This window comes from Pygocentrus nattereri, chromosome 9 (genome assembly GCF_015220715.1).
Source record: "Pygocentrus nattereri isolate fPygNat1 chromosome 9, fPygNat1.pri, whole genome shotgun sequence".
NCBI lineage: Eukaryota > Metazoa > Chordata > Actinopteri > Characiformes > Serrasalmidae > Pygocentrus > Pygocentrus nattereri.
This window is the reverse complement of record NC_051219.1, coordinates 37,163,341-37,179,889: the sequence shown is the minus strand read 5'-3', so window position 1 is coordinate 37,179,889 and position 16,549 is coordinate 37,163,341. Positions and strand designations below refer to the sequence as shown.

Here is a 16,549-nt window from a genome sequence, read left to right as displayed (position 1 = left end):
TTTTTCCAGTTTTAAGGTTTCGCGTGAGAAAAACATTGCAGGAGCACATTTTGTGCATGACTCAAAAGTGGTGGTGCTCCTACTGACCATGCTGAGTGTATCACATCTTGTTTAACAAGATATTAAAACCCATTTTAAACACGTATAATATTCTGATTAGTTAGCTGAAGTGTAAATGAAGCAAATAGCAAACTTTAGCAGTAAAGGAATGGTAGAAATGTACCGGTCCATTCTGCAGCAGTGCGAGTGCATTGTCTGGTTCGGGTTTTAGCCTGAGCTACGGATTCAGTTCTGATTTTAGTTTCATGCCTGTGCTGACCTCTTAACTCCAGCCATCCCCATTGACATATGAGTATTTAAGCCTAAACTGCCTATTTTAGCACAATACAGGGAAGCCAATCAGAAGAGACCATATATATTTATCAGCCTTAAAGGCACAGTACCAAAACATTGATGTATTATGGTGATGTGAAAAATGAATCATGTTTTTGGTGCATAAAGCCTTGTTGTGAGTGAACATCAGGAAAAACAAAATAGAAGCAAAATGTAGGATTTAGGCCCTTTAAAGTGATGAGCTATTAAGTGGAAATGCTATCGTAAGTTAATTGTAATGACTTGTATTGATATTAATATTTGGCATTAACACAATCAGTATGCTTTGTTGCAATACTTCCAGAAAAATATCCTAAATATGGAATATATCCCCTTCAGCCAAGTTCAGTAGAAATAAGAATTCACTTAACACTGTACATCTTTGGTCTTAAGAGTCCATGTAGCAACATTTAGGATTAGCCCATAATGCACCATTTCCAGAGAACATGATGAGCTGCAGGAAACAGATTTCCTTCACATATGTCCCTTTCTCGTTATTCTTTATTCTTGTATTACTCAGATGACAAAAGAGTCACTTGTGGAATTTGTACAGCTTTATTAATTTGAGCTAATTCAAAAAGCGGACATTCAGCAACAGTTGAACATTGTAGCAGCGGGAATAGGCGAATAAACACTAACTGGGTTCTTTTAATTATTTTTTTTTTTACTCCACACCATGCATTCAGCTCCGTGTACAAGGTCACCCTTTGCAGGTGAATATACTGTAAATATATATATATTTTACGAATTAACTTATCACCAAGACAGCTCTCAGTGGCGCCTTGCTTACCAGAAACAAAAAGGGCTTTGGGAAAATGCCACCTCTGTGAACCATTTTGGTTTATGTTGAGGGGGGAATATGTCACATGAAACTGATAAGCCCAAAAAGAATCTAGTGTTGTAAACTTGAGATCATAAACAAAAACCCAAGCAGGAAAACAAAGCGAAAAGGAAAAAAAAAAAAGCTTCCAAAGAAAAGATGCAGGCCCTTTTATTCTTTTATCTCGACAGTTGTTGAGTTTCATCGTAGAAGCAAGTAAAACCCCATTACAAATGCATTTCAGATTCAATGGGTTTACAGATTAGTTATAATCCCATTCTGTTCGTTTCATTTATACAAAGGAGAAGAACCTCACACAAGAATCTCTTCAAAACACCCAGCAACAGGCCTTGCCTTTCTTACAAAATACAATCAGATTGTTACACACCACTGCAAAATGTCCAGAAACAATGTGCTTGACCTCAAGAAATCAGTTCACACGTCTGTGAAACTGCCACACTGTCATTCTGGAAGTTAACTCAAAAAACAAACAAAAGAAAGAAACAAAAAAAAAAAACAAAAAAAAAAAACAGGAAAAATAAAAGCCATCAAGTTGTCTTACACAGTCATTAAATTCCCAAACATTTAAAGTTACTTGAAGAGATCACCTGCCAACATGGTGGATCAAAACAGCATGGTATGTTTCAGTGTATTAGATGTTACAGAAACATTTGTAATAAATGCATTAACTCATCAGACTACATATATAATTCTCTGGTTTAGGAGTGTTATAGCTGAAGATGCTGTAGAAGAACAAACCCAAGTGGATATCAAGAGCAGAGGTGGTGGTGAATGAGAGTGGGTGAGCTGATAAATTTGGGGGCCCAGACCCCGATTGAAAGGTGTCCTTTTGGAGCTGCAAGCAGCAATGTCCAGGTAGTGGACAGCCTCCATGTTTAAGGAACACCTGCACTGAGCAGAATGGACACATGTCCGGTAAGGGGAAAGGCTGAATGCCCATCAGGGCACAGAGTTCAACAGGTCCTGCAGAAAACCATCAGGGTCTGGGATGTCTGAGAGAAGCCCTGCAAAAAGACAAAGGAAGAGATTAGAAACCGGGCCAACTGATACAAACTCAAGTGCTTAGCAAAACCTCTATAGCAGGACATGCTGCTGTGTTTAGTTATACTGAGACCAGCACAAGCGAGCTGAAACTCTGCAGCACTATTGTGTATGTGACAGAACTTGAGCCTCTGCTTCAGCTTGAAGCTCTAAGCATTAAAATTAGTGAACAAACTACAGGAGCAGGAACTGATATCTGAGGCTTTACAGCTTTGTTGCACTCTTTGGTGCAAATGGACACTGCCCTTGATCTACCGAGCTTGTAACTGTAAAATACCCATCGTCTTAAATAATAATAAAAGTATCAATCCATAATTTTGTTCAAATTTGTCAATTTCTCAAAAGTGCTCATCGTCCCAGGCCCACTGTTTAATAAGGTGATGTGATCACTCGTTTAAATGCCTCATGCTTCAAGCAACAATTTGCATAGCTCCTCACGAGCTGCCATGTAAACCTACATAATAAAGCCAAGAGATAGCTGCAGGCAAATCCACATGATCTCTAATCAAAAATGGCCCTGTAATTTTACTGTACAGTCAGCAACGTGGGTGAAAACTGTTTCCACTTACCTACAACATCCAGGAACTCTGAGAAAGATTCAGCAGGCATCAGCTCGTCCTGAAAAGCCCTCAGCACCCTTTCTGAAGCCTCATAGATGGGCATGTCATTGTGCCGCACATATTCTGCCAGCGAGAAGGACCAGCCTCCCTCTGTGTTACTGGTGGGCACTTTCTGTAATAGCCACAGGAAAAACCTGAATCAGAACTTACTGAGTGGCTACATAAACGGCCACATTTAAGTCCATTAAAATATAAGTAAAATATATGTCATCTTCTGATAATAATGTAGGTTAGAGGCAAAATAGTGCTTTTACCCTGAACATGTCATAGATGAGGTCCACCAGGCCCCAGAAGAGAAGCGGAGAGCGATAAACCATGTACTCTTTCACTGCTTTGTCTGTGAGTCTGGAACATCAAAAACAAAAAAGATTCAATTACACTGATTTGATTTATATGGCATGGACAGTCATTCAGATTTTTGTGATTATTTAATTAACAGAGGATCTTAGCATGTTAATGCAAGATTAACAACAATAACTAAGTAACTAATATCTAAATGGAAACACTACAATGAATTAATAATAACCTAAATAACAGAGGGTGTTATTAAAGATCAAAATCACTTCACAGTGTCAGTACAAGCATGAGCAGCCTTATCTTACAACACCGCTTGCACAGACAATTATTCTGTCAACGATGCACTAATGCGTTATGACAGAACTAGGCCTAGTCAGTGCCTAATTTAATCAGAATTAAATCAGGAATCAACTCTCCAGTCTCTCATAGTAAACAGGACATATTCTCTGTGCCAATATAAACATGTTGATGGTAGGTGCAAAAGTTTGAAAGAGCTACGATGTTTAAAAAGACCTTCATTTTAAATTTGTGTCATGAAAAATAACTGGCACACAACAGAAGCTAAGCAACATAGAAAAGACATGTTGACAGAAAACCTTTTTTCAGCATAGACATATGGCCCTTGCTTACTTGTTGGCGCCCCCTGGTGAGATCTTCCGTGCATGTGCGGAAACTAGGAGCCTGCGCAAGAAGTCGATGCGCGTGGCCCTCCAGCGCTCAGGAGGGAGGATGTGCATGGCCAGCACAGTGAAGTAATGGGGGCCGTCCACTTCATATGAGCTCTCCACCCATTTATCACATGGCTGTTCCAAGAAGCTCTGTAAGTTCTTCTCTTCTCGTGATGTGGCCCTTGTGCTGAAAAACACAGAGGGAAAATTCCACAATGTCCTTCAAAAGGGGTCCTCAGAAACGCTATTTCTGAGCTTTGTGATGCATCTGTCTCAATGTGGTGATTAAACTGCACAGAAAGCATTTTTGGTCAAAGTAAAATTCTGTCAGAGGAAAGGGGCTGAGATGTACACTAAATCATGGCTAACGTTGCCTTTTCAGCACCTACTAATTTATTTTGTATCAAAATGATCAAACTGATGAAATTATGATATACTGAATCCTTTTCTAAAGATGAAATCAAATCTATTCACTGCAAGGCAAGACGTTTACATCCCTGTTAATATGATGCTCAGAAACTCACGTGTTGAGGACGTAGAGGACAGTGTGAATGATATAGGGAATAAGGTGGATGTTGCTCTCACGGCCTCCTCCTCCTGTGTCCACGCTGAAGGATTGCTCCATAGCAAAGCGCAGGAACAGCAGCTTGGTGTCGTGGATGTTGAGTTGGTACGTGGGCTCCCTCTGCCCTGTGCACTCTTGCAGATATGTATTGTGCCTACAAACCAGCAGAAAGATTGGAGCTCAGAGTAGCATGCTAAGACTACCATTTCAGTCAATCAGTCTTCAGGAGAAGACACTACTAATGATATTTATACAATGTTTGGAAAGAAAAAGAAGAAAAAAAAAATAATAAATAACACTACTCACTACGATGTTTTTACTAGACACAAACGTAACACAACTTACCTTGCCAGACAAGTGGCAAAGGCTGATTCGGGTACGTGTGGCCCCCACACAGGCAAGAGCCCATTGCACTTTGTGTTGGCGTTCTGCAGAGCGGCACTTTCCCACTCTTCACGCCCTCGAGCAAGCCTGACAACAACCAAAAAGGTTCAGACCAAAATCACGTTAAAAAAAATTACATAAAAAAAAGAACATATAACTACCGGACAGCAGCGAGGTGACAGTCATAGTGGACTATGTTAAAGTGCGAGACAGTGCTGTAGCCCTGCTGTTTGCGAGGTTTGTTCTCAAACTCCTCCAGAGCCACACGCTTCGTAAACGTGTAGATACCCAGGACCTTAGTTGGCTGGAGAGAGAGCGAGAGAGCAAGAGAAAGAGAGAAACACAGAACAGTTAATCCTAGCTGAAAGACCTGGGTAGATCATTTTCCTCTTTTATTTACTAAAAACTAACAGGTTCTAGATCAGCACTCATGCTCTGAAATGCTTAATGAATATGGTTCCCAGTGATATTTTTATTTATTAACCTAATCACACACTATTAATCATAAGTCAAATTTAAGAGTTTGGCACATATACCTGAAACTTGTAGCCTTCTCGGCAAATACAGCAGGTTAACCCTGGCTCCTCTATTAGCTCCTCCATCTGTTTCAACAGGGATGTCTTTGTCACCACCTGGCCTTTCTCATTGGTCTGAAAGAAAAATGTTTTTACTTAAGAGACATACAATGCAACTGCAGACGTAGAATCCAATTATGAGGGACAAGCCTCAGGAACAGTAAATGTTATGAAAAAGAATATGAAAAGTAATGAGTTCAAATGCATTCTAAATGGTGAGGCACACGAAAGACTCACTGTCATGCCGAGTGTGCCTAGAGCTTTCTGCCTCATTGCCATGGCCATGCGTTTCTTCTCTGCCCGTGTTTCCCTTCTAGCTGCATCAATCTTAAGGTTCACGTCTGCATGCTCCCTTAAAGCTTCTAGAAGGTTCTCGGCCAGAGTGCCAATGCCCTCGTCACTGGACACCTGTTCTAACTTGTGCAAATTGCTAATGGAATCTGTTCCAATCAGCATCTAAAGAACACAAAAAGAAAAGATCTCATGTTATCTTTCTGAATCAAACAAGCAGAAAAAAACCCAACATGATATCATAAAGCTTTTATCAGTGAGTATAAAAGGGCGCTGTACCTGTGTAGGGGGGTGCTGGGTAGCCAGACCACGCAGCAGTCTGAGGATAAAGGGAAGGGCTGGTCGGGCAAGGAACTTCTTCCAAACATCTGCATCCAGACTGCAATACACATAAGCAGGGATAAGGGATGTAAAGCAGTATGTAAAGCGTGGTAAAATATACAGTAGTACGTTGGTAAAACAGGCCATACTTTTTGGCGCTGGGGATATGTTTCTTCATGTAGTCCAGAGCACTCTGAGTGATGCCCTTCTGTAGGATTAGGTCTTTGAGTTGATGGCCATTGCTGTTGTTCTTGATCCCTGCTGCAATTTTACAGAAGCAATCCAGGAAGACCTTATCATCTGGATTATGCTCCTCATCATACCTAAACATAAAAGAAAGTTCATAACTTTGAAGGATTTTCCAATACCACATACTTTTGCCTCCCCCACCCACCCACAGCGCAACTTCATTCTCACAAGCCTACACAAACCTAAAGTCGCAGGGAAAAATAGTACAAACAATAAATAAAAATATAGTTATATAATACTGAAATTACATTTTTTTCAGCAAAGTCAAAAATAAAAACCGCTGAAAACCATCTGGGAATAAATAAAGGACACTAATAATGTTTGCAGGATGTGTTTCACAAGGACATCACTATGTCCTTGGCTCACTAAAAACATCAAGATTTTATGTGACAACGCCTTGAGGAAGATGAGGTTGCACTGCTGGATGCACACTTGAAATGCATTCTATTGTAAATTTAGATAAATGATCATCATCTACAGAATTAAATGTGATAAATGATCCAAGCATCACATGTGAGCATTACAGAGCATTATCCTAAAGCTGCCAACTGGGCTAGCTTATAATATTACTTCACTTATCATAACTATGTTCTGCAACACTTAACATCCTCATGCATTCATTTGGAAGGAACTCTCTGGACAATTATTTTGGTCATTTTTTTTTTTTTATACGACATGTTTTGCACATGCAAAATGTGTATCCATAAGAGTTGTAACAGAGCATTATCATAAATAAATGATCATGAATGGACAAATAAAAAATAAGACAAATGAAGGCTGTACTTGTCAAAACAGCAGCAGGGTTTGAAACGCTCCACCAGGATGTGCATTTTCTCTAGCTCTCCAAAGGATAGGTATGGGATGATGCGCAGCAGGCCCTGAAGAACACTGGGGTTGGAGCGCACAAAAGTGGTGTTGATCTGGTCAAGCAACATCACCAACTGGTCTTTATCTCCCGTCAACAGCAAATTACCCTGCAGAAGGCACACAAGGACAGTATTAAAAGCAACACTTAATGAAACCGTGCAGATCTATTACTGCATAAGCTGGTACAAGTCTATTATCAACTAATGTAAATGAACAAAATGAATAATTTATATGGCTCACCTTGTCCTCAGACAGAGTTTCAGCATTGGCCTCATCAAGAATGATCTCCATGATACTAAGGACCTGCTCTGCTATAGATGCCCCTCCACTGTCCTTACTCTCCTGCTCAGCTACTAGTGCCTGGCAAGGTCAAGAACTCATGTTAATACAGTTAGCTTACGAAACATTTATGGGAATCTTAAGTCCTCAAGCACACTGTATGCATGTTACTCACAAGGTTCAAAGTGCCCAGCATAACATTGAGGGTGTTCATCTCTGGTTTCACCAGCTGCTGTCTGTTGATCTTCACTTTAACACAGTAACTGAACAGCTTCAGCAGAACCTAAACAGGGAAAACAAATAAAAACACTCTTGCTTCAAAAAAAAAAAAAAAGAAGTATACAGCTTAAATTTTAAAGAGTTCTGTTTCTCTGAAGCACCCAATATTTGCTAAGTGGAACATGAAGTAAATTAAAGTAAAAAACAAATGCATTTCACATACTGTTAGTAAGTGTCTGCCCTGCTTGAAATCCTTGATTCCAGAGAGTCTGTTAAGCATACACTCCAATCCTCCACACTGGGCCATGACTCCAGCCATTTTATACACCTCCTCATCATCCTCCTCCTCATCTGTACATGGAAAAAAACTGTTTGAACCAGCTCAAGTCTGTAATCTTTTGCATCCTTTACAGTAAAATGTTCAAATACCTGTGGTAGAATCCAAAGACTCAATGAACTCCTCTGTGGCATCACCAAGAAGCCCTCTCATGCGATAAATGATTCTCATTGGCTCACCCTTCCAAAAAGAAACATTGGTTCTCACATTGTTTTCAAAATCAAAGGAAAAGCACAATCGATACACAATCTCAAATGAAATTAAAATAAAATAACACAAATAAAAAAAGATGTATCAGAACATTTTTGTTTCTGTAACCTTACCTCATTGGTAGGGCACCAGACCTTCTTGTAGACCTCTGCCACAGACAGATCCAAACTAATGATCTTGTTATTTACAAGAAGCTGAAAAGGCAAACCACACAAAAGGTCAGAGAAAATGACCCAAGCCTTCTCACAGAAAACCAACATAAACTTTCTGTTCACTGCTTTGGTACAAGTTTCTTGCATGCATTAGCTACCTCCATGCCACTGTCGTCCTCTAGCAGTGCCACCAGGTCACAGTCTTGGCAGATCTTGTTCTTGATGTCCCTCATGAGAGGGCCAATGCCAGGTTCATTACTGCTGTAAGGGTTCCCTGGCATGCGTCCCTGCAGAAAGTCCTCCTGCTGTGGGTCCTTTTCTAGAGTCACAAAGAACTCTGTAACCTCGTTCTCCTCCTGAGAAAGAGGGATTGCGAGAGAGTGTAAGTGAAAATAATCAGCAAGGTTGTTTGTAGAAACTGAATTTGCTCATAAACCAGCATGTCTTTCTGATTGGGGGGGAAAAGAAGAAGAAAAAATAAAAAGCACAACAACAAGGGAGAGGCGCCACTCACAGGATAGATAATACTGCAGAGTCTCTCAAATATGAAGACAGGAGTGCGATAGTCATCCAGGTTGTAGCGTTTCGCTGTCTCAATGCACACTGCCATAAATGCTTTTGTCTCAGACTCCGTCCCTGTAACAATAACAGCATGTTAGCACTCCTGTGCAAAATGAAAGTACATTAGAGACTATGCCAAATGCTATACACAGTACCTGTGGTCATGTCCTCCAGCATCTCTAGCAGCATGTCCTGAGTCTCATCGATCAGTTTGGTTCTCTGAACCACCAGCTTCCTTAGACAAAGGTACCCATTCAGCACTGTGCCTACAAGCCGGCTCTTGAAGTGTCGTTTAATGGACTCCACTTCCACAAAGGAGGACAGCAGGCCTAGAGCAGGCAAAAATGTCACAGCATTTGACCAATCTTCAGTAAATAGTTTTATTTTTTACAACAGGGGAAGACTTTGGTAAAATTCTAAATTTATTTTACCAGTGAGACTCTTGAGGGCATATCCTTGCTGCAGGTCTGTACTGAGTGTTGCTTCCTCCAGGGCTAAGAGATGGGCAATTTCCTGAAGGAAGAAATAAAAAATGTGATATATGGAATAATGAGTAATAAAAATTGTCAAATTATTAACTTTTGAAAAAAATCTGCAGCTGTTGGCACCTTGGTGATAAGGTTTCCAATGTAGGGCAAGACACCACGAGCAGCCAGGTACACCTTCCAATGAGCAGGTTTTATAAGCTTCTGGTACAGAGCCAAGTACTCTGCAGCACATTCTCCCGCAATACTCAGCTCATCCAGGTAACTAAATGATAGAGCAGGCCCAGTAAGTTCAGAGACATACATGCAGTATATATACAGCCTACTAAAAAAGTTCAGCACTGACTGTCAAAGGCAAGCCTGAGAAAATAATTCTGTTAATTTTCTAAATGGATCTCTGAGTAAAACCTTCTTTACCAAAGTGATGCATACCTTGTAAGAAGGTCCAGAACCTGCTGCTTGCGGCTGGGGATGGTCGTCAGTGCCTCTACAATGGTGCAGGCAGCCTGTCGTGCTGCCTGAGTGGCTGGAGTGAAGAGCACCTGAGAAAACCAATTGCTGTATTAGTGCACTTCCCTAAATAGCTGTGTGTGAATCGGATGCTCCAGTAGGCTGGACAGAGGCATTTACATAGTCTTTACCTGTCTCAACCAGTTGTTGTGGCCCAGTTTAAGCAAGCGAGGGAACAAACCCTCTGATCTTGACCTCATGAACTGCTTCCACTTCCACACATACTTCTCCATCAAGTACTGTCTCCTAATCTCAGCCTTATTCAAAGGCTTAGAGACAGGCTCTTGACCTGACAGGGATGACACTAGACAAATCAATTTTTTTTATTATTTATTTTCTTTTTTTTTTTTTTTTTTAACTGCAGCATATGGAGAAACACTTACATCTAGCAGGAAGGCACTTTTTCCAGGCCTCATATGATGCCTTGGGATCCTTTTTGAGCCAGAGCTGGGCCTGGGCATGGATCTCATTGCTATATGGCTTGACTGTGGTTAGGGATTCAACAGCAGCATCCTAGCAGAGTAAGATTTCCATTAATTAGAATATAAACATCACTAATTTATTGCCAACTTCCATGCTCCATGTCAAAAATATTACACAGTACCTTGTTTTTCTTGCTGGTGGGTGCAGGGGGTTTGATGAGTTTCTGTAAGATTCTCAGGCACATGAGAGTAATGTTCTCCACCACTACTGGAGTCTTTATATTGACTGCCATTAGGAACAGACTGAGGGCTGAGGACAGTATAAAAGAGTGTTTTAGTGCTTAATCAATGGCAAAACGTCGGTGACTGACAAAGATGAACGAAGATACAGGATATAACTATCAGGAAACAGAATGGGAGGGCTCACCACAGCGTAGTCTCAGCTCCCAGCAACCTCCCTCTTTTGCTATGGAGTCAGTGAGGAGTAGCATTTCATACTGTAGGCTACTGACCTTAAAAGCAAAAAACACACAATCGTCACACACCCAAAATAATAACACAGCAGGGGAAAAATCTGGCCTGACATCAGTTAAGGGTCATACCAGGTCAGGGTTGGCCCAGTGTCCCTTCAGGGCTGCTGACACCTTTGCAATGATGAGGTCATTCATTTGCTGTGTGGCTTCTGGGTTATCTCTGCCAAAGTGGTCAATACAAACCATTAACTTTAATACACATGATTAACAGGGCTTAAGAAAAATCTGCCCCATACTCTGCCCTTAAAAGGCAGTCAGAAAAAGCCATGTACATGGTCATACCTCGTTAGCAAGCAGATGAGCTGGCGGACTTCTTCCCTCATGGCTCCAGAGCCGCGACGAAGGTTGTACTCAAACAGCTCTCTAATGAGTCCCTGCAATACTAGAATCTGCCTGATGGCAGTGTTGGTGGCCAGTGCACGGAGCAAAGTAATGCAGTGGCCTGTGACTGCAGATGCGCAGCCGTAGCACTTGGTGGATGAGGTGTGTCCACAGCCGAGGACAGAGAGGGCCCGGTACTGACTTGCAGTGAAAGTAGGCTGAGTGCTGGTGCGGGAAGACTTTGTGGCTGCCTCTCGCTGCTGTAAATCATACTCCAGCAGCTCCTTACGGGAAGCCAGCACTTTCTGCGGGGGTGGGGGTAGAGGGTGGTTAACATGACTGTGAAACACTTTAAACTTCAATATAATTGGCATGTTAACTTCTTAACACACAACATATGAGGGATAATTAACACTACAGCTGTCACTTTGACAAATCCAGCCTTTGTCCACATCTAAGTGCACTTCTTTTACCTGTATGATTTTGGAGAGCTCATCAAATGAAGTTTTGCAGTCTCCACTGTACTCCTGAGCTAGCTGCAGAATGTACCTGTTCACACTAGCAGTGGAGGTGCCCAGGCCTGCTCCTGCACCTGTGTCATCCTATAAATAAAAGAGACCATCATTGACAAAAATTCTTGATTTTTTTTTTCTTTTTTTAGAAGAAAAAAAAAAACAAAACTTATTTTACTGTTATGGCACTTCTAAACCACTTTATAAATAAAAGCACCAGGCTTCTACGTTTGGCTTCATACATGGTTCATAAAAATGTCAATATTATTTAAGTTGTTGGACCTTGTTGAGCAGTCCTAGTTTAGTAACTGACCTGTGGTTTCTCTGGAGTTGCCTCATTGACCTTGGAGAGCAAACTCTCAAGCTGAGGCCGATGGCCCATAAGTTGATGGTACACACGATCAGCCTTATCCAGAAGTGTGTTAATGTTGGTCACAGCCTAAACAGAACAAGCGTTAGCATCTTTGCTTAATTTTTATTTTAAGCAGATTTTAAAGAGTACTTATCAAAAGAAAGCACTTGCCTTTTTCCTATCTTCTTCATTTTCTATTGGATCAACAGCACAGCAGGGCTTGGCATAGAGCATGAAGTCAAAACGGGCATATTTACAGAAGCCACAGGCATTACACAAGAAGGGGTCCTTCTCATCGTAATTAATGGACCTAAAAAAACATCAAGATTATGATAAGCAACCAACTAATTAATACAAATGGGCAAAAAACAGTTAACACCGTACAGTTCATCACAATCTCTATACCTGCACTTGTGACACTGGTAAACATTCTCTCCACAGTTGCCACACACTCCTGGGTTGGCAGGTACGGAGGCGCTGCAGCGTGGGCACTGCAGGGTCTCTGTAGATGCCTGGTAGTTCTCATAGAAGTCTGAGAATTCGATCATCAAGTTGGAAGCCACAATGGGGAGAGGGAGGTCGATCTTCACTTCTGTCTGTCCAGGGGTCAACTGTACCCTCTTAGCCTTATGCCAGCGAGCAGGTCTAGGAGTGGTCACGAATAGAATTCAGAGACTTGCAAATATAACAGGAAAAAGTCACACATTTCAGCTGTCACTATACAGGAACTGGATGATCGTGAACTTACTTGTTCTTAAGCTCCACAATAGCCTGAACAGTCCTGTTGTTGTAGTAAAGATTGATGGTGCGCACCATCTTGGTTCTCTTGAGATCTCCAATCTTAACAGTAACTTTGCTGATAGTGTGGCTGCCAATTAACTTCACCACTTGCTGTGTGGTAGTATAGCGGGTGTCCACTTTGATAGACGACAGCTTGATGTTCTGATGAAAAACGGAGCAAATCAACAGTGTCTTCCGAATACAGATTGACTTACATAATGGATAAATGTACACACATACACATGCACTTAAGTAGAATACTCTGTACTCACAGAGAAGGGCACTTCAGGATTGTTGCATACTAAGCAGGGATCGCTTTCAAGGTAAAAGCCATCAAATTCAACCAGTCCAGAGAGGGTGCTTAAAAAGAAAGAAAAAAAAAGACAATCCAATTGCTGTGTACAACGTTTATGATCAAAATTACAAAAAATCCAATCCTAACTTTAATATTTCCAATTCAATGCTCAGTGTACTTACTTGTATATGTTGGAGTTGGGGTGATTGGTGAGTATGTGATTTTGTGCCCTCAAAATCTCAACAGCTTTCTGAGAGTATTCCTTCAGCTGCAAGTATAAAACAGCATCAATAAAATGTTAGTTTTCTCTTAGCTCATAAATACATGGGGCGAAAAAAAAACCAACAAAAAAACCCCACAAAAACTGGTTTGGCAGTTACAAATGTCAGCATGTTACAGCATACTAATTGTCCTATGAATTGCTGTAAACCTGCTGAGGTGTCATTTCTCTAACACACCTTCTTTTCTGTCTGAGGGGTCTTGAGGGAGAAGTAGCCCAGCAGATCCACAAACTGAGCAGCCTTACGGCCATAAGCAGGAAGCTCAGGCCAGATAGCCCAGGTCAGGTCCAGCAGCAACTCCTGCTGGGATTTGTTGGAGTTCCTGGCAAAGAAAAATATTTGTCATTCTCGCAATGCATTCAACAAATCTTTCATTTAAACTGAGGAATTCAGGTTTTGATTTATCACAAACAACAGTGGCCAAAGAAGTAGAGAATGTAGGACTGTTTATGTAGCAGAGCTCTGCAGTTTACCTATAAATGTGCAAGGCCAAACAGTGGGCTTGCCAGCGCACAGAGGAAGAGTTTGACTCCAGCAAGAAGCAACGCAGGAACTGAATCAAAGTCTCTTTGTCTGCAAACTTGTTGAGCTGACTGACCAGTGCTGTGCACAGCTGATCCTCCTGGCTTCCTGCTCCCTCACCTGTATAGGGCAAAACGTGAGAAAACAAAAAAACAAAAAAAAAAGGGGTGGGGTGAAAAGACAGATCTGTGTGTGGCCTTAGAATTTTATCCAAAAAGTAATATTTCTTGTTTGCTCTTAGAGGAATGCATGATGACCTTCTTTCTCTTTCTCCTTGTCCTCCTTCTTGCTCTTCTTGCTGGAAGACTTGCTCTGGGAGGACTGTGAAGCTCCACCTCCTGTAGCAGAACCTCCAGATGAAGAGGCAGCCAGGACTTTACTGCCACACAGGGCACAGGAGAGCAGCTGCAACAGTACTGGAGACACACCCTCATCCACCAGAAAACTCACTTGCAGCAGGAAGTACAGCACCGCTGCCGAGAGAAAGACACACACACACACACACACACACACACACACACACACTAAGCACTGTATCTTTGCATTTATTTTTTATCGATTTTTTTTAGATACTGCTGACAATGATATTGAGCAGTTGAACGTATCTGGATAGCACCAGCTTCTGTATGTATGATGTAACTTCTAAACTCTGTAATGTGTTTTAACAGATGCCCAGGATTAGCTAGCATTTCTGTGAATCGACAGGGGCAGAGGGTGACCCTTCCCACTAAATGAGACGATTGCCAACTGTTCTCTCTTGCAAACCATGGGTGGCTGCACACCTCTGACAGTGCTCTGTTAGTAAAACTAACAAAAGCAACAGCAAAGAGAGAAGCTACAGTTCCCAAACCTTGAAACCTGATGCAACATAGCGGTATGAGAGCCAAAGGCTAAAATCACAGAGGAGTTGGTTCATCCAGCCACTGCTGCTCTCACTGAACATCAGTGATGAAAATTAGAAAGCGTTCACTCTATTGGCATGCTCAGCCTGTGCTGTTGTTAGTTTCATGAACTCTGGTAATAATATGGAATCACTAAAGTAATAAAATCAAATCAATCTTAATGATTTTTGACAATAAAATGCATTGCTTTTAAAATAGAAAAATGTTTGCAATTAATAACAAATATATATAAAAAAAAGTGACTAATCAGGTTGAACTACTTTAATCATTTGATAGCTTTTATCATTTTATATAAAGTGGAAAAAGTTCTTACTTATTCAACACTGAATTAGCATAACATGAAAAAACATAAAACTTACAATCATCTTTCATACAGAACTTCTGCCAGTTGATGGTTCTCTGTGTGGCTATTTCAGCACATGCTTTCAGGTGTTCCATCTGAAAAACAAAAGAATACCAATGAAAGCACCTAGGAAATGCCCAAGCAACATGCATACCACACAAACATGCAAAGACATGACACACTCCCAGGGCTTTGATCACTCACCAGACTGATGAGGGTGTCATACTGCAGGGCAGAGCCAGAGGTTGCTGTGACAATGCCTCCCCTAAGGAAGATGCCTTGTTCTTCCAATAGCTTCTTGATGCTGCGAACATGGGAGTCAAGCGTGTGGAGGTCTCGCAGCTGGCGATATTTCTCCTTGGAGCCACAAATAAAGAGCAGCAGCTTCCTCACCTGTCTCCTCACAAACGGAGTCTGCTGGATCATCAGGTACTACAGATACAGGAGACAAAGAATAACTGAAATCACTCTGAAATCAGTACACAAAAAAGTGGAACCTACAGAATGTGTTGCAGTATAATACAGTCTGGAAGCGATTTGACTACATTACCTCAGAGAGAAAATAGAACCAAGAATGGTCAAAGATGGGGGGAGGAATACGGGGGTTCGTGTCAGCAATCTTCTTGATCTGATAGGGCAGGCGTAGCACCATTTCAGTGAGGAGTTGAGAGTATGCCTCAAACACATCAGCAGCATGACCCTGAGAAAGCAACATCATAGCATTGTTAAATTCTTTAAAAACAGTTAAATTGTTTTTACTTTTACCAATTTCATAAAGTCAAATATGAATGAAGTGCGGTTCCTATCTGTTTTAACTGCCTCTAATTTAAATTACTGGCCTTAACACAAGTGTCAAGTTGCTCTGGACCTCTAAGAAAGTAACTAAATAAATAATAATCTCCTTTTCTTTTTTTTGTACAACCACATGTCAGTGTAAAATATCTCTTAAGAAAAAAAAAATTCTTACCTTAACATACTGGCGTAAGAAGAAGGGGCTCATGTCAGGGGGAGAGGAGGAAGTGTGGGGTTTGAGGAGCTGACTGGCAGCTGCTGGCTCTTCCTCTCCCTGCTGAGTCTTCCAGAACTCCAGCAGAGACTTGAGCACATGCAGGCAGTAGTCTATTGCTCCCAGACTCAACAGGGCAGTTGCTGTGGCATTTGAGATAAGTGAAGAGGACTGCAAAGGATGGAAAATGTAAGATGTAAAAGGTAAACATGTTACTGTGCATAGATGCTGATGAAAAATGTAATCCTGGAAGATAAAACATTGACTTGATAGGGCACCTCTGAAGACGACTTGGAGCCAGACTTTGTGCGCGACATGAAGACACTGAGCAGTCTCATGATGACCAGATGCACCTCATTTATTGCGCTGCGTTCATTCTTCTTCGAGACATCCTGAATGAAAACATGCAAATGTTTAGGACCATTTAAACCTGGTA

General features: G+C 41.3%; 1 protein-coding gene across 22 annotated transcripts in view; it reads right to left on the bottom strand.

The window, feature by feature from the left end:
• Nucleotides 1-911: 911 nt before the first annotated feature.
• Nucleotides 912-16,549, bottom strand: part of ubr4 (ubiquitin protein ligase E3 component n-recognin 4) — a 42,461-nt gene continuing 26,823 nt past the window's right edge. For 15 of the 22 annotated variants that reach the window (XM_017684940.2, XM_017684943.2, XM_017684945.2 and 12 more), the window contains 44 exons: nt 16,392-16,505; nt 16,075-16,284; nt 15,658-15,807; nt 15,312-15,539; nt 15,124-15,202; nt 14,120-14,335; nt 13,814-13,982; nt 13,518-13,662; nt 13,242-13,327; nt 13,037-13,124; nt 12,733-12,926; nt 12,390-12,629; nt 12,156-12,294; nt 11,946-12,071; nt 11,594-11,722; nt 11,082-11,425; nt 10,869-10,959; nt 10,694-10,778; nt 10,449-10,576; nt 10,228-10,357; nt 9,976-10,148; nt 9,767-9,876; nt 9,458-9,599; nt 9,281-9,362; nt 9,005-9,178; nt 8,803-8,924; nt 8,447-8,644; nt 8,250-8,330; nt 8,019-8,106; nt 7,813-7,940; nt 7,546-7,653; nt 7,332-7,451; nt 7,008-7,198; nt 6,125-6,298; nt 5,934-6,033; nt 5,601-5,819; nt 5,325-5,438; nt 4,950-5,092; nt 4,750-4,875; nt 4,364-4,558; nt 3,802-4,026; nt 3,129-3,219; nt 2,824-2,986; nt 912-2,217 (listed from right to left, as the gene is read on the bottom strand). In XM_017684940.2, the coding sequence (XP_017540429.1) occupies nt 2,153-2,217; nt 2,824-2,986; nt 3,129-3,219; nt 3,802-4,026; nt 4,364-4,558; nt 4,750-4,875; nt 4,950-5,092; nt 5,325-5,438; nt 5,601-5,819; nt 5,934-6,033; nt 6,125-6,298; nt 7,008-7,198; nt 7,332-7,451; nt 7,546-7,653; nt 7,813-7,940; nt 8,019-8,106; nt 8,250-8,330; nt 8,447-8,644; nt 8,803-8,924; nt 9,005-9,178; nt 9,281-9,362; nt 9,458-9,599; nt 9,767-9,876; nt 9,976-10,148; nt 10,228-10,357; nt 10,449-10,576; nt 10,694-10,778; nt 10,869-10,959; nt 11,082-11,425; nt 11,594-11,722; nt 11,946-12,071; nt 12,156-12,294; nt 12,390-12,629; nt 12,733-12,926; nt 13,037-13,124; nt 13,242-13,327; nt 13,518-13,662; nt 13,814-13,982; nt 14,120-14,335; nt 15,124-15,202; nt 15,312-15,539; nt 15,658-15,807; nt 16,075-16,284; nt 16,392-16,505 (6,423 nt within the window). In that variant the 3' untranslated portion in view covers nt 912-2,152. The remainder of the gene's footprint in view (nt 2,218-2,823; nt 2,987-3,128; nt 3,220-3,801; nt 4,027-4,363; nt 4,559-4,749; nt 4,876-4,949; nt 5,093-5,324; nt 5,439-5,600; nt 5,820-5,933; nt 6,034-6,124; nt 6,299-7,007; nt 7,199-7,331; nt 7,452-7,545; nt 7,654-7,812; nt 7,941-8,018; nt 8,107-8,249; nt 8,331-8,446; nt 8,645-8,802; nt 8,925-9,004; nt 9,179-9,280; nt 9,363-9,457; nt 9,600-9,766; nt 9,877-9,975; nt 10,149-10,227; nt 10,358-10,448; nt 10,577-10,693; nt 10,779-10,868; nt 10,960-11,081; nt 11,426-11,593; nt 11,723-11,945; nt 12,072-12,155; nt 12,295-12,389; nt 12,630-12,732; nt 12,927-13,036; nt 13,125-13,241; nt 13,328-13,517; nt 13,663-13,813; nt 13,983-14,119; nt 14,336-15,123; nt 15,203-15,311; nt 15,540-15,657; nt 15,808-16,074; nt 16,285-16,391; nt 16,506-16,549) is intronic. The other 7 variants (XM_017684944.2, XM_017684950.2, XM_017684956.2 and 4 more) reach the window with 1 other exon arrangement.